We start from the raw sequence: 26,097 nt of genomic DNA, 5'->3' as shown, positions 1-26,097 counted from the left end.
CCTGTCTTAGATGACTTCAACTTCCTTTATTGAGTCATTAGAATGATGGGATGAGTAAGATGAGCAGTTACACTTAACCATATTGCAAAACTACTCTGTGTGAGTCTGGGTTTCACTAACTGTAGCATAAGGACACCTTAACTCAGTCCTTGACTGAGTTAAAACTTTGCTGAGTCAATGATAAAGGAAAACTATATTGCTCATAGTTGGAAGGAAGCAAGAGGGCTACATTTAATGGGACTTTCTTCTGTTACTCAAGTCAGGACAAGAGCCAAGGTACTGGCTACTCATAATATGGGCTTAGCCACTCATTCTTATTAAAGAATCAAGTTACCTAGCTGTGACAAGGCTCTGTCTGTCTGATGTTCTACTGACTTCCAGACGAGAGAGAGAGAGAGAGAGAGAGAGAGAGAGAGAGAGAGAGAGAGAGAGAGAGGTGTAAGGAAGGAGAGAGGGAGGAGGGGGAGAGATCTCAAAGGAAAAGAAAAAGCCAATTACTGAATTATTCAGTGTGAGTTCTTTGGACCAATGATGAAGATATAAATTAGTCAATTATCCTTGGGTTCCTAACAGGTGTAGATAGATATGCACGCAAGATATATGCACAACTAAGCAGTCTAACCAATCAATATGAATCTTTCCCAACTGTAAAAATCCCTTCCTGCTTCTTAGCTCCTTTCTTATTCAACAAAGACATTCTCATCTGGAGGAGCTTTCCCAGATTGAGAGTTTAGGGGAAATTCAAAAGTCAAAGGGTACACTGTTTCATTGCATGGTAGCCAAAGGGAGATCTATAAATGCTCTTTAGAAAATTATTATTCTTACCAGGCAAATAGGTTACAAGGATGACAGTGTCGGTCGAGACTCCTCAGTTTAAGGTACAACTGGGTCATGCCAATGGGAGGACTGCGGGGTGCTGTCACTGACACCTGCTTACTTATAGTTGTGAAGAATGGGAGACCTGAGGAGAGGCTGACCCAAAACAGCTGAGTGAATACAGAAAGTACAACAGGAGCTAGCTTGACCTCTGGTAATCCACAAGTATTGCTTTCTGGCCTTTTGATCCTCTGGCTTTCACACTTAAAGCTCCCACCCTGACAATTCATCCATACTCCAGAGCTCTCTGCACACACCTGACTTCCCCAGCCTTAGAGTGATTTCTCTTTCAGTCTTGAGTTCCCTAACAACCTCCATGTCATCAGGAGTCCAACCACTCAGGGCTCCTTAATGAACATTTTGCAAGGAAGCAAAATACGATCCCATCCAAACAAGTAGATCTTCATGCCTGGAGGTTTCTTTTCTTTCCTTACAGGAGTCATAAACTCCAGGAAGGGTAGTCATGTGTCCTTGTAAGTTCTGACTGCCACTGATTTACCACATTTGACATAAGCTGAGTCTTGTGGTGAGCCACTTTCTAAAGACATGTATTTGCAGTTTCTCTCATCATTCTTTGCATCCTTTCCTCATTTTGTGGTGATTTGTGCTGGGAAGCTCTTTTCACATCAAGTGTAAGTTTCCGATGCTCATCAACTTTACTTCTTCTGAGTCAACAGGGCTGAGGTAAAGATGGACTTAGGGTCAGCCATTCACATCTTACTGCTCTGACATGTTCATGGGGTTCATGAGTGTAAACAGATGGCTCAGTCCCTAAGAGAACTGGCTGTTCATTCACAGGGCTATACTTCGACTCCCAGCACCTACAAAACACCTTGCTAACTATTTGTAGCTTGCGTCGTGGAGGGTCAGATGCCACATTCTGGTCTCCACTCATACCTGTCATGCATTTGGTACATGGTGGCAAATCTTTAAATACATAAATTAAATTGGTTTTAATTAGGAAAACAACATATATGTAAATAAAACCCTTTCCACAATATGCAATCATATATAAATGCACACACACACACACACACCAGATTCTTTTAATAATTCTTATTTATGTTACATTGTCTAGCATTTCTAAGTAATTCTCTTAAAAGTCAATAGTTCAAGATAAAGTGTTCAATGGATAACTAATGTGAAGATGAAGAAGCATGGAGCACCGAGTAATACATGCATATTTATAGCATATCAAGCTATGTTGTGAGATATACATTCGATTACAGTTTATCCTACTTTACTACATCTCTACCAGATAGGTGAAAATGTTACTTTGGATACACACATTATGTATTTAACTTTTCTCATATTCTCTTCTATTAAGCATTTTAACAATTAGTGTTTTAAAGTGTGTTGTCAAAACAGGAATACATTGGGGGTAAATCTTCTATTTTTGGACTTGTACTCAGGAGGGAGATGTATGATAACTTAGAGTTCTATGCAGCCCTAATTACTGACATTCAAGCCAGGCTGAATAAGAAAACAACACCTCTAGGGAATTTGTGAAAATATGACAAACAAAACCAGGAACAAGAGCCCCCACCTATTCACAAACACCCTTACTGGACTGCTTAGTTTATAGACATTATATTATATACATTAAAGCCAAAAGACACCTGCCACCAAGGAAAAGCCCACTAGAAGACACCTGTAGCCACAGAAGTAATATAAAGGCCATCAAATAAGCTTTAATGAAGGGATTTGTTACAAATACAGCATAATTCAACACTAACTTCAAAACTGTCAAAATATAAAGCACATGCAGAGCTATGAATCATTAGACTTGTGTGAACATGGTGAACTATTTACTTGCTTCAAGGCTATTATGAAAAAGAGATGGAACAATATTTTTTCTGGTGATTGAATGTGATGTCAAAATCTTTATCAAACTGTTTGAAGAAATAGGATCTTTCTCATATATGAATGTTTTTCTCATTACCCAATGTCAACACAATAGATCAACACTTTCAAATATTTACAGGGCTAGAGGCATGGCCAAACATTTAAGACAAGTTTATTTCTAGGACCAAGGGTCATGTTTTTTATGACTTCTTGTAACTCCTGCTCCAAGACTACCCATGGGGTTCTTCAGAACCAGTATGTACATGCACAAAGCCATATAAAAATACACTGACAGCACATAATTAAAAATAAACAAATTATTAAACAAATAAATGTGTACTCATGTTTTTCTTGTATAAGCATTCACTCCTATAACAACTGTGTTGAGGCGTCTACAGGCTTACCAACAGTTCTTCCTTATCGTGGTTCATGTAAGAGAAAACAAGAATGTGTGTTTGTAGTCAGAGAAATCCATCCTTCTAAGTTGATTGTATCATTTGGGAAGATTTAAGTAACGCTGCCCTAGTAGAGGAAATACGTCACTTGAGAGTTTACATCCACATGCCATTTCTAGTTCCCACTCCCTGCTCCATAATGCAGGTTGAAGATGTGAGCTCTGAGCATCCTCCTTTACTGCCATGTCTCAGAACTAATGTAATGATACTTTGATGGTGTGGAACCATAAGCCAAATTAAACAGTTTTACAGGTTGCCTTAGACATTATGTTTTAGAACAGCAACAGAAAAGACAGCAATACACACTCATAAAGTTTTATACCTGGATGAGTTATTTGTGTAATTAAAGAGAAGTGTAAAATCTAAAAGGGTTGTTTCCTTTTCATTTAAATCCAGTGGTTTTGTCCAGATGAGTCTGCAGGTGTATTTAAAATGAAAAGGAACATTGTGCTTGAATAGATGGTTGACACTTATCTGATTACTGTTCTCTAGAACAATCTTGTGTAGCTGAATGTATTGATCTTACCAAATATTTATAGTCAGATTCCCTTCATTATGACTTCTTAAAAGTCCTAAATCATTCATAGACTTTCTATGCAGTATGTATTTTTATATAGTCAAAGACTACTGTTGCAAATGCAAATTACATTGATTATATCCATAGGGTTTCTCTCCAGAATGTGTTCTTGTATGAAGAGACTACTGTGATGTGTAAAGGCTTTAGCACAGTGAGTCCATTCATAAGGTTTCTCTACAGCATGTGTTCTTCTGTGCATTTGGTGATAAAAGGGTTTACCACATTGCTTGCATTCACAGGATTTCTCTCCGGTATGAATACTGTCAAGATGATTACAGAAATGTCCAAAGGCTTTACAATATTAAGTACATTTATAAGGCTTTCCTCCAGGATGATTCTTCGCATGACTTTGAAGATGACTGTGATGTAAAAAGGCTTCATTATGTTGACTACATTTGGAGGGTTTTGCTCCAGTATATAATCTTTTATAAAGTTCATGTTCAACTTAATATGAAAAGGATTTATCACATTGCTTACATTCATAGGATTTCTCTTCAGTATCTTTTATGTATTCAAACATAATGATTTATCACATCAGTTATATTTGTAGGGTTTCTCTCCAGCATTATTTTTTGTGTATCTGGAGACTACATGCAAAGACTTCACCATATGGAATAGCTTTATAGTGTTTCTCTCCAGTATAAATTGTTTCAAGTCTTTACCCTATTGCTTACATTCATAGGGTCTCTGTCTAGTGTGTGTTCTTTTATTCAAAGAAGACCATGTTATGCAATGCGTTTACCACATTGATTACATTCCTAGAGTTTCTCACCAGTCTATTTTCTTTAATGCATTCAGGGATAACTGTGTTGTGAAAAGACTTTATCACTTCTATTATACTTGAGGCATTTCTCTCTAATATCTGTTCTTTTCTACATTAAGAGATAACTGTGATGTGCAAAAGCACATTTCTTCTGTTCATAAGGTTTCTCTCCAGTATAAATACTTTAATGATGAAGGCTACGGTAATGTCCAAAGACCTTACCACATCAAATACCTTCATAGGGTTCCTCTCCCAGATGAATCCTTTAGTTTTTAGAGACTACTGTGATTTTTCAAAGGCTTCAACCACAGTGATTATATTCATAAGGTTTCTTCAGTATGATTCCTTTTATGGGATTGGAGAGTACTGTAATGTGCAAATAGTTTACCACATTGATTACATTGAAAAGGTTTTTCTCCAGTATGTGTTCGTTTATGCAAACACAAAGTAGACTGCTTTGCAAAGGCTTTCCCACACTGTTTACAGTCATAGGGTTTCTCTCCAGTATGTGTTCTTTTATGCGTTTGGAGGGTAGCACTTTGTGAAAAACTTTTATCACATTGATTGCATTTGTAGGGTTTCTCTCCAGTATGTACTCTTTTATGCGTTTGGAGACTAGGGTGTTGTGAAAAGGTTTTATCACATTGATTACACTTGTAAGGTTTCTCTCCAGTATGGATTCTTTCATGAGTCTGAAGAAGACTGAGACATACAAATGATTTACCACACTGATTACATTTATAAGGTTTCTCTCCAGTATGTGTTCTTTTATGTATTATGAGATAACTCTGTTGTGAATAGGCTTTATCACACTGATTACACTTGTAGGGTCTCTCTCCAGTATGCCTTACTTTATGTATTTGAAGATGACTTCTTTGTGCAAAGGCTTTACCACATAGATTACATTCATAAGGTTTCTCTCCCGTATGTATTCTTTTATGCAAATGCAAAGCACAATGATACACAAAGGCTTTACCACATTGATTACATTTATAAGGTTTCTCTCCAGTATGTGTTCTTCCATGTATTTGAAGATACCTGGGGTCTGAAAAGGCTTTATGACATTGATTGCATTTGTAAGGTTTCCCTACAGTATGAACTCTTTCATGAGTTTGAAGATAAGCGTGACATACAAATGATTTACCGCACTGATTACATTTATAAGGTTTCTCTCCAGTATGTGTTCTTTTATGTATTCGGAGACGATTCTGTTGTGAATAGGCTTTATCACATTCATTACACCTGTAGGGTTTCTCTCCAGTGTGTGTTACTTTATGTTTTTGAAGATATCTGCGTTGTGCAAAGGCTTTACCACATTGATTACATTCATATGGTTTCTCTCCCGTATGTGTTCTTTTATGCAAACGCAAAGTAGAGTGATGCGCAAAGGTTTTATCACACTGATTACATTTGTAGGGTTTCTCTCCATAATCTGTTCTTTTATGTATTTGGAGACTACTGTGACTTGCAAGGGCTTCACTATGTTGAAAGCCTTCAGAGGGTTTCTCTCCAGTATGAGTTCTTTTATGCTTTTGACGATGACTGTGATAACGGAAGGCTTTATCACACTGAGTTTGTTCATATGGTTTCTCTGAGGCATGGCTTTTTTCACGCCTGCAATGATAATTAGAACATGTAAAAGTTTTATCACATTCATTACACTGACAGATCTTTTTTATCTGTTTGAACTAATTTTACAATCTGTTCTAACTGTAAGGTAGAATGAGATCGTAAGCTTTTATCCCACTGTTTCCAGTCTTTCACTGTGGGTTGTTTTACATCACTAGAGACCCCCATGATGGTCAGGGCATTTATTACATGACCCACACTTATCCCAGACTTTTTCTACATGAAGATTTTCACAGATTTGAAGAAAACTGCAGGTACGCAGACCTTTACCACTCTGATTGCATTCATAAGTTTTCTTACACTGTGAGTCATCCTGTATTTGAAAGGTGAAGGACAAACAGAATTTCCACATTCCTAATGCTCATGGTGATTTTCTGCAGTATGAGTATGTGGTTGTATTCCAAATGAACATGAAAAACTAAGTGATTACAAACTTGTATCCCATCCAGAAAGTCTCCTCAAAGTGGAGACAACCATATAGCATCTAGTTGTTCTAGGAATGAGAGGTGCTCTCTTCTTCTAATAGCCCTTTGCTCATATGGCCTGTATCCAGTGTGACATATGGTTTACCTATTAAAAGAATAACAAATAAAAGTTTTCCACCTTGCCTTCACACAGCTTGACTTTTGTTCCTCGTAGACATGAAGTGTAGGGATTAGGGTTCCTCCACAGCAACATTCTTAACTCTCATAAACTTCCCCTCTCACCAAACTTAGCAAATTTAGACAAGTGTATGAGTAACAGCAACTTTACTGTGGACTATTTAACGGAAGGTTGTGGATATTTACACATCACCTTCCCAGTGTGCATACACTTTGCAATCTCTGAGTGGTATGAAAGTACAGGACATGGCAGTTCTATACTGTAGCTCTCGTTAAACTTAGCAAATTTTCTTCAAAAGCACATTTCAATCAGCTTTCACACACAGAAAATTACCTTCCATGTCTTCTATCACTTTGACAATGTTCTTCAATATTATGGTCTTCCCAATTGTATCCTAAAATATAGTACCAGAAAATGTATGATACATTATTGTAAATGCATCAATAAGCCATTATCTTCAGTGAACCTGAGAACCATGTCTCCTTTATTCACCTCATTCTTCCTCATTCTCACTCAGGATTACAAAAGAGCATCAATAACCAAGAAACAGTTGTCTCCCAACCCCCTTATTTTAAAACTTAAAGGAAAATTCAGTTTTACCTATAGCAGTGAGGTTCCTGTAGGTCTCCAGCATCACATCTTTGTAAAGTCTCTTCTGAGATGAATCCAGCAAGGACCACTCTTCCCAAGTGAAGTTTATGTGTACATCATCATAGGTCAGTGCATCCTAAAATATCCCATACATGTGTACAACACAAAGCATGATAGTGATAACACTGAAACGAGTATTTCATTGACAATATATTCATATAATTCTGATGATTCCCATACTCGGCCCATGATCGAGAAATCCTGCTATAACCATGAAATCATTTTAGAAGAAAACCTAATTATGAGGTTCACCTGCCATTGATGTACCCTTTAACAGAATATAGTATAGCAAAAGAAATGCCAATTAATAGAGATTAGGGAGAGAGGGGGGAGGGGGAGGTGCAACTGATTAACACCACTGAGAAGTTAGTATAAACAAGTATGAACTATAAAAAACTACGAACAAGCTGGGTTTATTTGCTCATGCCTTTAATACAACACTCCCCGAGTAGAGGCAGGTGTTTTTCATTGACTTGGATTCCAGACTGGTCTATTAAATTGTGGGGAGCGGGTGTGGCGGCAGTCCCAAGATGGCGCCCAGGACTGCAGCTAAGTCTCATGACTAGCACCTGACTTCCTCACACACCTGAAACTAGCCACGTCCATTGTGAGAGCTGCGCAGGCGCACCATGACACAAGATCAGGCCATGTGACGTGGACCTATGAACTGAGTCTGGACTGAGGAGGCGGAGTTGAGGGAGGATATAAGGGAGTGTGCTGGGGGGGGGGGCTGAGAGGGAAAGAGAAGAAAGGAAAAGAAAGATTGCTGAATAAACTGCTTTGAGAAGAACTCTGTGGTGTCGCTCCTTTCTGCGGAACAGAGACAGAAGTGACATTAAATAAGTTCCAGGAAAACCAGTGGTACCTATTATGAACCTGTCTCTTATGGAAAAATCAATAAAAAAAAAACCAACAACAGCAAAAAAAAAAAAAAAAGCCCAAAAAAAGAACAACAACAAAAACCCCCCAACAACTAAAACAAACAAACAAGAAAGATAGAAAGACCCTCTGAGGTTTTTATTGAACTTCCTACAGATAATTAAACATTCACTGTAGTTCTGTATTCATATTCCAGGAACCTGAAATTTCCCAGTTTAAACTGTAACATTGATAAGATCTTACTCAAAGGCAACAGATGTTTAAAGTTATAATGAACAAATGAAAACATTAGCAATGTAAATATTGACCATAAATGAACAACATAGCCCAGGAGAGATAGTTCAGAGATATTTGCAGAGAATCAGATAGAGGGCTAATATCCAATATATAAAAAGAACTCAAAAAGTTAGACTCTAGAGAATCAAATAACCCTGTTAAAAATGTGGTACAGAGCTAAATAAAGAAATCCCAAGTGAGAAATATCCAATGGCTGAGAAGCACCTAAAGAAGTGTTTAACATCTTAGCCATCAGGGAAATGCAAATCAAAACAACCCTGAGATTCCACCTCATGCCAGTCAGAATGCCTAAGATCAAAAACTCAGGTGACAGCAGATGCTGATGAGGATGTGGAGAAAGAGGAACACTTCTCTACTGTTGGTGGGATTGCAAACTGGTACAACCATTCTGGAAATCAGTCTGGAGATTCCTCAGAAAATTGGACATTGTACTACCTGAGGACCCAACTGTACAACTCCTGGGCATATACCCAAAAGATGGTCCAACATACTAAATACTCGCGGAAGGAAATACAGGGACAAAGAGAGGAGCAGAAACTGAAGGAAAGGCCATCCAGAGACTGTCTCACCTGGGGATCCAGCCACCATACCCAGTCACTATTGCTGATGACAAGAAGTATTTGCTGACAGGAGCCTGATATGGATGTTTCCTGAGAGGCTCTGCCAGAGCCTTACCGATAGAGATGAGGATGCTTGCAGCTAACCATCAGACTTCCCACAGGGAGCCCAATGGAGGAGTTAGAGAAATGACTGAAGGAACTGAAGGGGTTTGCAATCCCATAGGAAGAACAACAATATCAATCAACCAGACTCCCTCCCCCCACCCAGAGCCCACAGGGTCTAAACCACCAACCAAAGAGTACACATGGGGGGACCCATGGCTCCAGGTACAAATGTAGCAGAAAATGGCATTGTCTGCCATCAATAGGAGGAGAAGCCCCTGGTCCTGTGAAGGCTAGTTTCCCCAGTGTAGGGAATGCCAGGGCGGTGAGTTGGGAGTGGGTGGATGGGAGGGGGAGCATCCTCACAGAAGTAGGGGGAAGGGGATGGGAGAGGGGGGAACTGGGAAAGGGGATAACATTTGAAATGTAAATACATAAAATATCCAATAAAAAGGTAAAAAAAGAAGATGGTCCAACATATAACAAGGACACATGCTTCACTATGTTCATAGCAACCTTATTAATAATAGCTAGAAGGTGTCCTTTAACAGAAGAAGGGATGTAGAAAATGGGATACATCTATACAGTGGACTACTACTCAGGTATTAAAAATGAGTTTATGAAATTCATAGGCAAATGGATCGAAGTAGAAAATATCATCCTGACTGAAGTAACCTAATCACAAAAAACACACATGTATACACTCACTGATATGTGGATATTAGCCCAAAAGCTCAAATTACCCAAGATGCTATCCATAGCCCACATGAAGCTCAAGAAGAAGGAAGACCACAAAGTGCAGATATTTCAGTCCCTCTTAAAAGGGGGAACAAAAATATTCATAGGAGGAGATATGGAGACAAAGTTTGGAGCAGAGACTGAAGGAACTCAGAGCCTGCCCCACCTGGGGATCCATCCCATATACATACAGCCATCAAATCCAATATTGCTGATGCCAAAAAGTGCATGCTGACAGAAACCTGATATAGCTGTCTCCTGAGAGGCTCTGCCAGATCATTACAAATACAGAGAAAAATGCTAGCAGCCAACCATTGAACTGAGAACGGAGTTCCCACTGGAGGAGTTAGAGAAAGGATCGAAGGAGCTGAAGGGGCTTGCAACCCCATAAGAATAACACCAACAAACCAGAGCTCCCAGGGACTAAACCACTACCCAAAGAGTAGACACGGACAGACCCATGGCTCCAGCTGCATATGTAGCTGAGAATGGCCTTGTTGGGCACTAATTTGAGGAGAAACCCTCGGTCCTGCCAAGGCTGGACACCCCAGTGTAGGGGAATGTCAGGGCGAGAAGGCGGGAAGGGCTGGGTGGTTGGGTGGGGGAACACCCTCATACAAGGAGCTGGAGGGGGCATGGGCTAGGGGGTTTATGGATGAGAAAAGGGGATAACATTTGAAATGTAAATTAAAAATATTCAATAAAAATTAAATAAAAACATGGACATAATTAATATTCCATATAATTAATGCCCTAAATTCATAAATTTCAGTTATACTTTTTAATATAATCATGTTTAAGGTTTTATTCTTGTGGGTAGTACAATAAATTTGGATATTTTTCAAAAAAATTAAAACAACAAAAGTAAAAGTATAAAAACATTAGGATAGTAAAATCATGTAGAACTGAATAGGAATTGCTTCTACATGATTTAGGGATTATTTGATTTAGGGATGAAATCTACAATGGTGACAGCATGACAGCAAGAGAAAGAAGCTAACTGATCAATTTCAACCACAAAACAGTAGAAACAAAGAATAGGAAATGGGTTATGTGTATGGACACTCTAATCCTAATCTCCATGAGTAATTTCATCTAGAAAGGCTTCTCTACACAAGCCTTGATAAGCTTTAGATAAGCTGCTAGATATCATTAACAGCAGACTAGTGCTCAAAGACATCATCACACAGAGGGAGATATTTCGATCAATTGACTGCATTCTGACTCTGGTCACTATGAGTTCAAGGTCATCCCATGACGAAAATGCTTGTAGTCTAACTTCAGTGATTCCCATATTCTGGAACTTGTACCTGTTCAAATGTCCAGTCTCTTTTAACAGTCAAGGCAGTCTCTTGATTGACTCACCTTGCAAAATAAGAAAACAACTTATATCTTTCCAACATACGGGGGCACAGAATACCCATTTCTATTCCAGTAGAGATGAATGGGTGCACAGTGAGCAAGACAGAAAAACAGCAGGACAAACACCATCTCAGCCTCATGCAGCTTCAGGTTCAAAGGACTTGGACGGCCCTACTCCTTCAACATCTCACGAATCTTTCTCTTTGGTCACTTCCACTCCCTTCACACAGCTGTCCATGGCAGATGTCTCATCATGTAGGGAGATCAACATCTTATGGTCTCAAAATGCAACTCAGCCTTCAACCTCAGAGTTTCATGCAGAGAGTTCTTACAGTCTCCTCAGTGCAGCTCTGATTCTGTTAAACATAAGTGAGCAACTAAAGCCACAGACTAAGAATTCATGACATTTTTCATCTTTCTTGTTTCCAGAACCAGTAAAACATAAGTGACCCTGCCAAGTTAGGCTTCCAACTTGAGATGGACCCTGCCATGCTTGGACAACAGTTGCATCAGCTTTTGTATAAAGTCATTTCCTGGGACTCTGAATCACTTTGCTTACTCATAACATTCACTGCCGTCTTAGTAGGAGAGTGTGACCTCATGTGCACCTTCTTAGGCTTCCAATGGAGAGCAAAGGCCTTCTCTTTAGTGGTTATAAGCTCCTAGAAAACTGCCGGTTTCAGCCCTTGAGAGACAATGAAACTACCTAGTGCTGTTTTTTTCTGTGAACCACAGACTTTGTTTTATTTTTGCCCCAGTAGTTAAAATGTTTTTACTCTAGTTTTGAATTAGCCCCTTGTAATAATCACCCAACAGACTGAGTATTCCTTGTAAGAAATCAGCCCATTACTTTTAAATTCTGTCTTACTCAATTTCTCTGGGCATGGGCAGAAAAACAAAAATTCACACAGATGACCTCTAACTTAATTTTTCCTGGAGTGTATTTAAGCTGATATCCTTTGACCTTGAATTCCTCTGTCTCTATACTATCATCACTCCAATCACCCAGGTCATACAAACAAAACAAAACAAAACAAAAACCCAAACAACAACAACAACAACGAAATACACACACACACACACACACACACACACACACACACACACACACACACACACACACACAAAAAACAAAAAAGGCTGGCCAAGTAAGCTTTGTGTACAACTTTGGTTTTGACCATCTTACGTCCTGATGCCTTCCACATTCATCAAAGACAAGTTTATGAGTTCTATCCATTAACAAAAATCACTTTTAAGCTACTTTTTGTCCTAATTTGAATTGCTGCTGCTGTGATTAGATTCTCTAAACAAAAATATCACATATAATGAATGGGTTTAGTTGACTGATTCCATCAGATCACAGGCCATTACTTAGGATAGAAACTCAAGCTATAAAATAAAGGAACAAAATCCACGGGCAAACATTGTTATCTAGCTTTCTCTCTGGTTTGGTTATTGCCTCCTGATCAGGTATATATATAATCCAGACCAGGACCACTTACTTAGGGATTTTTCTACCCTCAATGAAAGAACATATCCACATTCATCACCAATGAACACAAGCTCTCACAAACATAGCAACCAGTCATTTTTTTTTTATAGTTTATTTTTTTTTTATTTTATTTTTTTTATTAACTTGAGTATTTCTTATATACATTTCAAGTGTTATTCCCTTTCCCGGTTTCTGGACAAACATCACCCTCCCCCCTCCCCTTCCTTATGGGTGTTCCCCTCCCAAACCTCCCCCCATTGCCACCCTCCCCGCATAGTCTAGTTCACTGGGGGTTCAGTCTTAGCAGGACCCAGGGCTTCCCCTTCCACTGGTGCTCTTACTAGGATATTCATTGCTACCTATGGGGACAGAGTCCAGGGTCAGTCCATGTATAGTCTTTAGGTAGTGGCTTAGTCCCTGGAAGCTCTGGTTGCTTGACATTGTTGTACTTTTGGCAACCAGTCATTTTGATGGGTATATACCTTCAACTGACACTCCTCAGATGAAAAGTTGACAATTGAACCTAATTAGAACAAAAAGACAACATATGTTTAAATTTTAAAAAAAAAATCAAACCAATGTGTTGAGCATATTGATGACTTAAACGGTAAAAACTGAAGCACTAAAGACTGTGATAATTGGAAAACATAGAAGTCCCAAGAACTGAAGAACAGTAAAGCCTTTAGAATCAAGAAGAGAAAACTAAAACTTTCTGTACAGAAAGTCCCCAAATCAAGTAAAACTTAAGGAACTAATAATATAGCAAATTTTCAAAATACAAAAATTGATAAAGGCCTATCATTTTTCAGAGGAACAACAACATAACTAAGTCATAGTTAGAAAAATAACATAGATGGCAAAACTGATAAAGAAGACACAAAGATACAATCGTTCTTTTAACTACAAAATACAAGATACAAGAATACAATAGTTCTTTTAACAAAAAACCCCCACAGGAGTATAGTCAAAATTGAAATCAAAGAAATCACTGGTCAGCACTCACCCCATGCACTGTGATGTGTTCTTTTGCAATAATAAATAATATATTGTCAGGTGAGGACAATTCTGATTAGAGAGATTTCCTTAAAACATTCTAATGTTTTAAAACTATACAGGGGTTGGGAATTTAGCTCAGCGGTAGAGCACTTGCCTAGCAAGCGCAAGGCCCTGGGTTCGGTCCCCAGCTCTGAGAAAAAAAAAAAAAGAAAAAAAGACTATACAAAATAGTTTTGACTACTAATGATAAAGAAAAGGCTGTCTGTTAGAAACCATTTTGTTTCCTATGATTTATGATGATTGGATGACAGTCTGCAGCAGAGTGAGGAAATGCACACTTTTAAAACTAAATGAAAGATAACAGCTGAAAAAAACAGTCTATGGGGCTGGAGAGATGGCTTAGTAGTTAAGAGCACTAACTGCTCTTCCAGAGGTCCTGAGTTCAAATCCTTGCAACCACATGGTGGTCCACAACCATCTGTAATGGGATCTGATGCCCTCTTCTGGTGTGTCTGAAGACAGCTACAGTATACTTATAATCAATCAATCATTAAAAAAAAGAAACAGTGTATGATTTTTGATATTTAGATAAACAACTTATTTTGCTCTTTTGAAAACAAGTCTATCCTCAATTTTATGTATGTATTTTTGTGTATGAGAGAGAATTCTTTTTATGTATGTAAAGGTGACCACCAAAGAAGAAGTTGTCAGATCCTCTGGATCTGTCATAGCAGTTGTTTATGAGCTTCCTCACCTGAGTGCTGGTATCTGAATTCAGGTCAACTCCAAGAAGAAAATTTACTGATGACCTGTCCAGCCCAGATAGAACTTTTTATCCCATAAACAAAAATTTATCATGGATTAACAACAAAAACCTAAGTGAATAAAGAAGTAAATAAAGGATCCCCAGGAACCTGATGTCTCAGTAGTAAGAGGTTGGGTATGGGATAAGTTTGGCTCCAACTGAATATATAGCCTAGTATGGCCTTGTTGGGCACCAGCTGGAGGAGAATCCCTCTAGTGTAGGGCATGTCAGAGTGGGGAGGCGGGAAGGGATGTGTGGATGGATAGGGGAACACCCTCATAGAAGAAAGGGAGGGAGGGTGGGATAGAAGCTTTATGGACGGGATACCAGGAAAGGGGATAAATCTGAAATGTAATTTAAAAAATATCCAATTAAGAATATTCAATAAAATACTTGCAAACGGAATAAAAAAAAACCCACATCAAGATTACTAACCATGATTGCTTAAGCTTCACCCAAGTGAAGGGAAGATGGATCAACATAAAAAAAATGTAATCCACTATATAAAGTGATGGAAAAAACCTCATTAGACACTCAATTAGCCTTTAACAAAACACAAGAGTAATTGATGATAAAAGGCCTGGAAAGATCAGGGATACAAGAGACATATTTAAAAGAAATAAAGGGGCTGGAGAGATGGCTCGGCAGTTAAGAGCACTGGCTGCATTTCCAAAGGTCCTGAATTCAAGTCCCAGTGCTGCCATGTACCAACATAAAATAACTAAGTAAATCTTAAAAAAAAGTAATAAAGGAAATGTATAGCAAGCCTTTAGCTAACATCAGGTGAAATGGAGAGGAACTCCAACAAATTTCACTATAATCGGGAACAACACAAGGCTTTCCCATCTCTCTATATCTACTCAAGACAGTACTTGATGTTCTAGCTAGAGCAGAAGACAAATGAAAAAGATCAACAGGATTTAATTTGAAAAGGAAGAAGTCACAGTATCCTATTGGCAGATGGTATGATGGTATACATAAGTGACCTCAAAATTTCATTCATTAAGTATTAAGTCCTATAGCTGATATACATTTTAAAGGAAGTTCCTAGATAGAAGTTTAATAAAGGGCTGGAGAGATGGCTCAGAGGTTAGGAGCGCCGACTACTCTTCCAGAGGTCCTGAGTTCAATTCCCAGCAACCACATGGTGGCTCACAACCATCTGTAAAGAGATCCGATGCCCTCTTCTGGTGTATCTGAAGACAGCTACAGTGTACTTATATATAATGATAAATAAATAAATCTTTAAAAAAAAAGAAGTTTAATAAAAAAAAAACTTATATGAAAGTGATAAATAGGTTGAGAAAGAAATTAGGGGAATAATACCCTGCAAAATAACCTCAAATAATATAGAACATGGTGAAGTAACTCTATATAGAAGCATGTTAAAGACTTATATGATGAAAATTTCAAGTCTTTGAAGAAAGAAACTGAAGTTATGAGTAGTCATGAACCTGAGGCCTGTGAGAAGGGAGGAGAGGAGACTCAAACCAAACAGAAAGGAGAGAAATGCTTTCTAAAAGAAAAGCAGAAAAGGAACAGGTAACCAAAGTGGTTAGATCAAATCAGGAAAGGCTGTACAGAGAAGGGCAGCCCAAACATTGGGTTGGGCGGTGAAAGGAGGGGTGGGATTTGACAGCTATATCCTCTAATGGAAGACACTGAGGGCTACTAGGAGAACCTGACAGCCAGGCCCACTTTGACTTGTTAAATAGCTACTCAGCCATTTGCCCCAGGGATTGAAGCTTAAGAGTAGGGAGGAATGAGAAGGTAGAAATGATTTAATATAATCTGGGGGCTGTAGAGCTGTCTCAGAGGTTAAGAGCATTGACTGCTCTTCCAGAGGACCTGAGTTCAATTCCCGAAAACGACATGGTGCATCACAACCATTTGTAATGGAATCTTATGCCCTCTTCTGGTGTGTGTGAAAACAGCAACACTATACTCATACAAAAAATAAACAAATCTTAAAGTCTTCTGTACTGGATAACTTAGTGCGAGTACAGAATTTTGGTTTCTACAAATAAGTTCAATTCCATATCTAGATTTTTGATTGCCCGTCTATGAAACTAAACAAATTGCCAGTAAGGATTTTTATTGTTCATCAAAATTTGACTACCAGACTACTCATTGTTAATGACAACCAAATATTGTCCAACAGTAAAGTTCTCCTCCTTCTCCTTCCCCATACCTTTCTGTGCTATGAATACATCAGGATCAGGGTTGGTCAGTGAAATAAATTCTAACTCAAGTTTCATTTCATGTGTAAGTGCCAAATAACAACCATTGAAGTCAGAACATACTCATGCAGTGGTACCTTCTCCATCTCACTGACTAGTAAGGGCCAAGCATGAAAAAGTAGCAGGACTGTCTCAAAGTGCCTGGGCCACAGAGGAAAGATTAGGTGTACAAAGCAATTTTTACTTATAGAGCCTGAGGCAAGCCTGAGATTCAAAAATGTATTTCTCTAAAGAAAAACAAATATCAAAGCACTTCTAAAAAGGAATGAAATTATTTTGAGTTTCTTTAAATTTTTATTGTCTGTAATTAAATTACTCACAAAAACAGACTAAAAATGTACAATTTTTCCTTTTTAACAGAGTGTAATAAAACATAAAAACCCTAAAAACAGAATACTTGACATTGACAATTCAAAATCAAATCAGCAGAATATTAAATATTCACAAAACTGTATCTTTTAAAAATATTTGTAAAGTTCCATTCAATTTTGTAGAATTGACAGAAGAGCGGCTCAAAAAAAGGAGAACTGTCCTTTATTCCTAAAAAGAAAATATGCCCAATAGAATCTGAAGGTTTTAGTCTTGGTACCAACACACCTGTGTGCATGAGAACTGACCTGTGCTGAAGGCTGGGTCACTACCCACTTTTGGAAGCCCAGTGCCCTGGCCCTGGCCCTGGCCCTGGCCCTGGCCCTGGCCCTGCCAGTACAGTATGTGGTTTGCTGAAGTATTGCCAAGTGTTGACTACAGGTGCCTACATTTTCAGAGAATCCCTGGGATGGTCAGCACTCACTCCCATCTATGGGGTGATGTTTTATGGGGCCACCTGATTGGCTCTACAGGAGTCACCTGTACTTTGGAAAGGACAGCTGTCCCCCTGCTCAAGTTTCCCAGGTCTGTCCTTGGGGATGAGGTTAAACAGATAGACCAAGTCCCTACAACTTTTCAAGACTTTAGCAAGTAATATCACCCGTTAGCTGCATATAAACCTAACATGTCAGACCAAACTCCAGGAAGCAGAGAAACAGGGACAGAGTGAGGAGGGTGAGACCCAATTATCATCGGGCTGTCCTCACGGACTATCATGGCACACATTCGTGTGGTACATGTGAGGCTGACCTAATGAGTCCCACACAGAAACTGCTGAGTACTGTATTAACAGGCCAGCTGCAGTCGTCTTTGGAGATGAGCATACCACTGATTTGCAGATACCCAACATACATATGCTCAACAACAACTGTCTTTACTGGGAGCTCTAGATCCCATCTCTAGGTGCCCTACAGCAGCTAGTTTTCAGCATTAAAACCCTTTCCAATTTTCACTACTGACTGTGAGATAAAAAGTGGAAAGGAAGGTAGAAAACGGAGAATTTTGCTACAACAAAAAGGTCACATAGCTTTTTTGTCCCAACATTGTGTCCTCCTTCCTATTTGAGTATCCCACTTTGTACCAAAAATGTGGATCGCTTCACGAATTTGCATGTTATCCTTGTGAAGGGGCCATGCTAATCTTCTCTTTATCGTTGCAATTTTAGTATATGTGCCAAATAACCTTCTTAAAAAATAGAATATAGAGCTAAACAAAGAATTCTCAGCTGAGGAATAACGAATGGCTGAGAAACACCTAAAGAAATGTACAACATCCTTAGTCATCAGGGAAATGCAAATCAAAACAAGCCTGAGATTCAACTTCACACCAGTCAGAGTGGCAAAGATTAAAAACTCAGGTGACAGCAGGTGCTGGCGAGGATGTGGAGAAAGAAAAGAACACTCCTCCATTGTTGATGGGACTGAAAACTGGTACAACCACTCTGGAAATCAGTCTGCAGGTTCCTCAGAAAAGTGGACATTCCACTACCTGAGGACCCAGCTATACCTCTCCTGGGCATATACCCAAAAGATGCTCCAACATACAACAAAGACACATGCTCCAATATGTTCATAGCAGCCTTATTTATAATAGCCAGAAGCTGGAAAGAACCCAGATGTCCTTCAACAGAGGAATGGATACAGAAAATGTGGTACATCTACATAATGGAGTACTATTAAGTTATCAAAACGAATGACTTCATGAAATTCATAGGCAAATGGAATGAACCAGGAAATATCCTGAGTGAGGTAACCCAATCACAGAAAAACACACATGGTATGCACTCATTGATAAGTGGATATTAGCCCAAAAGCTCGAATTACTCAAGATGCAATCCACAGACCACAGGGAGTTCAAGAATAAGGATGTCCAAAATGTGGCTACTTCAACTGCTTCTTAAAGGGGGAACAAAAATATCCACTGGAGGGGATATGGAGGCAAAGTTTAGAGCAGACACTAAAGGAACAGCCATTCAGAACCTTCCTAACATGTGACCCATATATGTACAGCCACCAAAACTAGATAACATTGATGAAGCTAAAAAGTTGATGCTGAAAGGGACTGAATAGAGATCTCTCCTGAGAGATACAACCAGAACATGCCAAATACAGAGGTGAATGCTAGCAGCAAACCACTGAACTGAGAACAGGATCCCCCCTTTGGGTGAATTAGAGTAAGGATTCAAAGAGCTGAAGGGGCTTGCAACCCTATAAGAAAAACAATGCCAACCAACTAGAGCTGCCAGGGACTAAAACCATTACCCAAAGACTACATGGACTGACCCAGGGCTCCAACTACACATGTAGCAGAGAATAACCTTGTTGGGGCACCAGTGAAAGGGGAAGCCCTTGTATCTGCCATGGTTGGACCCCCTTGCATGGGAATGTCCCGGGGTTGGGGGGAGTGCAGTTAAGGGAGTGGATGGGGGGGAACACACTTATTGTGGAGGGGAAGTGAAATAGGAGGCTTATGGACAGGAAAGGGAATACATTTGAAATATAAATAAAGAAATATATTCAAGAACAAAAAAAAACACAGTCAGAAAGGAAAAAAAAGAAGAACAACAACTTTAGTTCCTATTAAAATTTGGGTATAGAGCTATACAAAGAATTATCAGGAAGGAATATTGAACAGCTGAGAAGAACCTAAAGAAATATTCATCATCCTTAGTCATCAAAGAAATGCAAATCAAAACAACCCTGAGATTCCACTTCACACCAGTCAGAATTTCTAAGATTAAAAACTCAGGTGACAACAGATGCTGGCAAGGATGTGGAGAAAGAGGAACACTCCTCCATTGTTGGTGGAATTGTATGCTGGTATATCCACTCTGGAAATCAGTCTGCAGGTTCCTCAAAAAAGTGGACATTCCACTACCTGAGGATCCAGATATACCACTCCTGGGTATATACCTAAATGTTGTTCCAACATACAACAAAGACACATTCTCCTCTATGTTCATAGCAGCTTTATTTATAATAACCAGAAGCTGGAAAGAATCCAGATGCCGTGCAACAGAGGAACGGTTACAGAAAATGTGGTACATCTATACAATGGAATATTACTCAGCTATCAAAAACAATGACTTCATGAAATTCATTGACAAATGGATTGAACTAGAAAATATCATCCCGAGTGAGGTAACCCAATCACAGAAAAACACACATGGTATGCAGTCATTGATAAGTGGATATTAGCCCCAAACCTCAAATTACCCAAGATACAATCCACAGACCACATAAAGCTCAAGAAGGACCACCAGAGTACAGATGCTTTAGTTCTTCTTGGAATGTGGAACAAAAACATTCATAGGAGTAGATATGGAGACAAAGTTTGGAGCAGAGACTGAAGGAATGGCCATTTAGAGTCTGTCCCAGCTGGGGATCCAGCCCATATACACACAGCCACCAAAACTAGACAATATCGTAGATGCCAAAAAGTGCATGCTGACAGGAGCCAGACATAGCTGTCTCCTGAGAGGCTCTGCCACAGCATGTCAAATACAGAGGCGAATGCTAGCAAACACTGAACTGAGAACAGGGTCCCCACTGGGGGAGTTAGAGAAAGGATTGAAGGAGATGGAAAGGTTTGCAACCCATAGGAAGAACAACAATACCAATGAACCAGAGCTCCCAGGGATTAAACCACAGTTCAGAGACAGTGCCACAGTCCTTGGTTGAAGATCACAAAGGACGACAAGGACAACAAAGTAGAAGTCACAAAGTATAAAAATTGGGATGTGGAATTCTTGCACAAGCTGTATCTTATGTCAAGTCAGCTTCTTAAGAAGAATATCATCTTTTACACTACTTTCTGGAGGGGGAGGAGACAATGTGTATGAAGTCGGTAAACACTGTTACACAATGGGATAAACACGGATGAGTCTAAAACAATGCTTCACAGCTTAATATTTGACTGACAAATATTAAGAGGTGATGTTTACAACTTTCTCATTTACTCCACATATATCTTACATCACAATGTTAAAACAAGTGTAAACATTGTAAAAGATACTGTAGAAACTAGGCATTTCTGTGCTTGCGATCTTGCTAAGGCTGTTTCAACACACAACCCCATGCCCCAAATGCCTACACAGAGGTAGTGACAGATCAAAGTTATTCAGAGGTTACCTCCATGCTCAGGGTGTGGCTCACAGGTATTCAAGTTAAGTTTCGGTTCTCACCCAGCCCCAAGGAGGACTCACCACACTAGCTCCACACTGTTCAATCGCCTGCCCCATTCCCATTGGAAGCAGCTGCCATATATACACTCACCATGTCGTGAGTTCAATGTTCGCCTGAATTCCAACAGCACCCAGCCGTAGCACACAGATCAGGTCACACCAACCACTCAAGCCTCCTCAGCTACAGCTTTGAAACAGCTACGTGGAACCCGGAAGCACCCTCCACCACTTCTGAGTGGCAGGTCAGACTTGAGGTCCTGATTGGCCAGCAAGTCCTGAGTGACATGGTTACTTCCGTTAAGGTTAGAGTGTGGCGAAGGTGCACAGCATAGCGATTCCGGCCCCACCTAATCAAGAGCCAACGCTTTTCAGGTATGTATGTTGCTAGTGCACTGAATGGACAAGGAAAGATGGTTTCTCTACCAGGCTTCCATTCCAGAGGTAGAACTTTTCTAGGTCAAGACATTTGCATTTCAGCAGGACTTAAGCCTGTTCTCTCATACCCTATCCTCTCTTCCATTATCTCCCCTTCCATTTGGAATGAAGGCAGATAGCTTGCAGGGCCCACTATTCAACTTGCAGCAAAATAAACAATCCGGCCCATCGGGGAAGGGTGCTAAGAGTATTAAAGATAAGAGAGAGATTTTTAGGAAACACTAAGATTTTTTTCTGTGCTTCCATGGTTGGATCAGGTAAAGTGCAGCTACTTTTCACTTGGTATGTATCAGACCTGAAACAATCCTGAGAGAAGAGCAGGAAAATCTGAAAAACTCAATGGGACACTATTTTTACCAGCATATCTTCTGTGGGAAGGTAAAACAAGGCCGCAGCTATATTAAGAAAGGTATCTAAGCAAACAGAAGGGATGGAATGGATCTCTCTGTGTACTTAGGAAGTGGATTGATTGGAATCACTTACAAGGTCCAGTCAAACTAGTCCATCAATGGCTGACTTCAAATGGACTGATGGAGAGTACACTAGTGGTTCTGTCCATGTACCTGGGTGTCTCAGCTGATCTTCAGTGTATACCAGAATTACAAAGAAGTAGCCTCTAATGACAGTTTAAAAAAATCAACTTGTAAGCAAGCAGTAGGACATGATGTCAAGGAGAAAGAACTACCATCTTCAATGACCTTTATAAATGTAGGCTGCCATCATAAACTGTGGCCAAGATTAATGGTATTTCTTCTGACTTTGAAAGATCCTGATTTTTAAAAAAGGGTTTTATAACCTAAAAATGTATAATCAAGCAAAATCCCTCACAGTACTAAACTGTTGGAGTTTTAGTTAATTTTATATATAGCCAATTTGACTACCAGGAATAACTATCACATGACCTAAGACAGAAGAGCTGAGAAAGATTTCCATTGTTGAAAACGAGAACATGGGAACATTTTCAAAGCAATGCTTTTAAAAAAAAAATTGAATATATTTATTTTTATCCTTTAATTCTTTTTTACAGTCCAGTCTTCATCCCTCTCCCAGTCTGCTCCCCACCATCACTCCTATTGCCATACAGACCTCTGCCTGCATGAGGATGTCCCCACACAACTGTCCCCACACTACCAGGCCACCCCAATCCCTGAAACCTTAAATCTGAAAAGGCTTAGGAGCATCTTCTCTCCCTGAGGCCAAAACAGGCAGTTCTGTGCAGTATATGTTCTGGAGCCTCATATTAGCTGTTGTATGTTGCCTGGTTGGTGGCTCAGTGTCTGAGAAACCCTGGGGGTCCAGGTTAGTTGAGACTGCAGGCCTTCCCTTGGGGACAACCTCCTCCCCAGCTTCTTCCAGCCTTTCCCCAATCCAGCCCTTGGGCTCCCAGGCTTCTGACCACTGGATGGGTGCTAGTGTCTGCATCTAAGTGTTTCAGCTGATTGTTGGGCCTCAGAGAGCAGCCACACTAAGCTGCAATCACAAGAAAGCATCAGTAACAGCGTCAGGGCACTGGGCCTTCCCTTGTGCTTGATCCCCATTTGGATATGTCTCTAGACCTCCTTTCTCTCATGTTCTTCTCAGTTTTTGTCCCTGTAGTTCTTTCAGACAGGAACAATTCTGACTAAAAACTTTTGACTGTGGGATAGCAATCCTATTCTTCATCTGACGTCCTGACCCTTCACTGGAGGTGGACTCTACAAGTTTCCCCTCCCCACAATAGAGTACTTCATCCAAGGGTCCCTCCCTTTGAGTCCTGAGAGTCTCTAACCACTCATGTCTCTGGTACATTCTATAGGGTGCTCCCCCACCTCCTATCTTCTGAGGTTGCCTGTTTCCCTTCTTTCTGTTGTCACTCAGAGATTCAGCTCTGTTTCCTGTCCCTCAATACCTGATCATGTTCTCTCCTTTTCCCTCCCTGTGCAGTTTTCCTCTACCCTCCATGATTCATTTCTCCTCCCTCCCATGTAGGATTGATGCATCCTCACATGGGTCTTTTGACCTGCTAACCATTTTGAGTCTTGTAGGTTGTATCATGGGAATTCTGTACTGCTTTGGCTAATATCCACTTATTAGTGAGTACATACCATGCATGTCCTATTGGGTCTGAATGACCTCATGCAGGATATATTCTAGTTCCATACATTTGTCTGCAAAACTCATGATGTCCTCATTCTTAATAGCTGAGTAGTATTCCAGTATGTAAATGAACCACATTTTCTGTATCCATTCTTTCTTGTGGAACATCTGAATGTTTTCAGCTTCTGGATATTACAAATAAGGCCACTATTAGCAAGTGGAACACATGCCCCTGTGGCATAGTGGGGCATGTTTTGTTTATATGCAAAGAGTAGTATAACTTGGTCTTCAGGTAGATCTATTTCCAATTCTCTGAGGAACCTCCAGATTGATTTCCAGAGTGGCTGTACCAGTTAACCATCCTACCAGCAATGGAGGAGTGTTCCTCTTTCAACGCATCCTCGCCATCATGTGCTGTCAGCTGAGTTTTGATTTTCGAGATCCTGATTTGTGTAAGGTGGAATCTCTGAGTCATTTTTATTTGCATTTCCATGATAACTAAGGACTCTGAACATTTCTTTAACTGCTTCTTGGCCATTCAAGATTTTTGTGTTGTGAATTCTCAGTTTAGTTCTATACTCCACTTTTTGATTGGCTTTTTTCATTTTTTGATGGTTATTTATATATTTTGGATATTAGCCTTCTATCTGAAGTGCGATTACTGAAGATATTTTTCCTAATCTGTAAGTTGCAGGTTTGTCTTATAGATTATGTCCTTTGCCTTACAGAAACTTTCCAGTTTCATGAGGTCCCATTTGTCAATTCTATATCTTAGAGCCTGAGCTTTGGTGTTCTGTTTAGGAAATTTTCTTCTGTGCCCATGAGTTCAAGGCTCTTTCCCACTTTCTGTTCTATTAGATTCAGTGTATCTGGTTTCATTGTGAGGTCCTTGATCCACTTGGACTTGAGCTTTGTGCAAGATGACAAATATTCATCTATTTTCATTTTTCTACATATACATACAGACTACCAGTTGGACTAGCACCATTTATTGAAGATGCTTTCTTTAGTCCATTGTATATATTTGGTTTCTTTGTAAAATATCAAGTGTCTGTAAGTGTGTGGTTTAATTTCTGGGTCTTCAGTTCTATTCCATTAATCAACCTTGCTTTCTCTGTACTAATACCATGCTGATTTATCACTATCACTTTTTAGTACAGCTTGAGGGTTGGGATGGTGATTACCCCAGAAGATCTTTTGTTGACAAGAATTGTTTTTGCTCTTCTGTTTTTTTTTTTTTTCAGATGAATTTGAGAATTGCCCTTTCATATCTTTAAAGAACTGTGTTGGAGATTGGGAAAATATCTTTACCAATCCTACAACAGATAGAGGGCTTATATCCAAAATATACAAAGAACTCAAGAAGTTAGACCGCAGGGAGACAAATAACCCTATTAAAAAATGGGGTTCAGAGCTAAACAAAGAATTCACAGCTGAGGAATGCCGAATGGCTGAGAAACACCTAAAGAAATGTTCAACATCTTTAGTCATAAGGGAAATGCAAATCAAAACAACCCTGAGATTTTACCACACACCAGTGAGAATGGCTAAGATCAAAAACTCAGGTGACAGCAGATGCTGGCGAGGATGTGGAGAAAGAGGAACACTCCTCCATTGTTGGTGGGATTGCAGACTGGTACAACCATTCTGGAAATCAGTTTGGAGGTTCCTCAGAAAATTGGACATTGAACTGCCTGAGGATCCAGCTATACCTCTCTTGGGCATATATCCAAAAAATGCCCCAACATATAAAAAAGTCACGTGCTCCACTATGTTCATCGCAGCCTTATTTATAATAGCCAGAAGCTGGAAAGAACCCAGATGCCCTTCAACAGAGGTATGGATACAGAAAATGTGGTACATCTACACAATGGAATATTACTCAGCTATCAAAAACAATGACTTTATGAAATTTGTAGGCAAATGGTCGGAACTGGAAAATATTATCCTGAGTGAGGTAACCCAATCACAGAAAGACATACATGGTATGCACTCATTGATAAGTGGCTATTAGCCCAAATGCTTGAATTACCCTAGATGCCTAGAACAAATGAAACTCAAGACGGATGATCAAAATGTGAATGCTTCACTCCTTCTTTAAAAGGGGAACAAGAATACCCTTGGCAGGGAAGAGAGAGGCAAAGATTAAAACAGAGACTGAAGG

At 39.6% G+C, this 26,097-nt stretch overlaps 1 protein-coding gene and 1 pseudogene across 1 annotated transcript; both read right to left on the bottom strand.

The window, feature by feature from the left end:
- Positions 1-1,920: 1,920 nt before the first annotated feature.
- Positions 1,921-22,889, bottom strand: Zfp950l4 (zinc finger protein 950 like 4). Its single transcript, XM_017590095.3, has 4 exons — positions 21,514-22,889; positions 7,349-7,475; positions 7,082-7,142; positions 1,921-6,130 (listed from the first exon to the last, which is right to left on the bottom strand). The coding sequence occupies exons 1-4, from the start codon at positions 21,514-21,516 to the stop codon at positions 4,837-4,839; spliced, it is 1,485 nt and encodes a 494-aa protein (XP_017445584.1). The 5' UTR covers positions 21,517-22,889; the 3' UTR covers positions 1,921-4,836.
- Positions 18,322-18,421, bottom strand: Rnu6-658 (RNA, U6 small nuclear 658; annotated as a pseudogene).
- Positions 22,890-26,097: the final 3,208 nt, after the last annotated feature.

The sequence above is a fragment of the Rattus norvegicus genome, chromosome 1 (assembly GCF_036323735.1).
Source record: "Rattus norvegicus strain BN/NHsdMcwi chromosome 1, GRCr8, whole genome shotgun sequence".
NCBI classification, from domain to species: domain Eukaryota; kingdom Metazoa; phylum Chordata; class Mammalia; order Rodentia; family Muridae; genus Rattus; species Rattus norvegicus.
The sequence above is the reverse complement of the archived record's forward strand: the minus strand, read 5'-3'. Positions and strand labels throughout refer to the sequence as shown.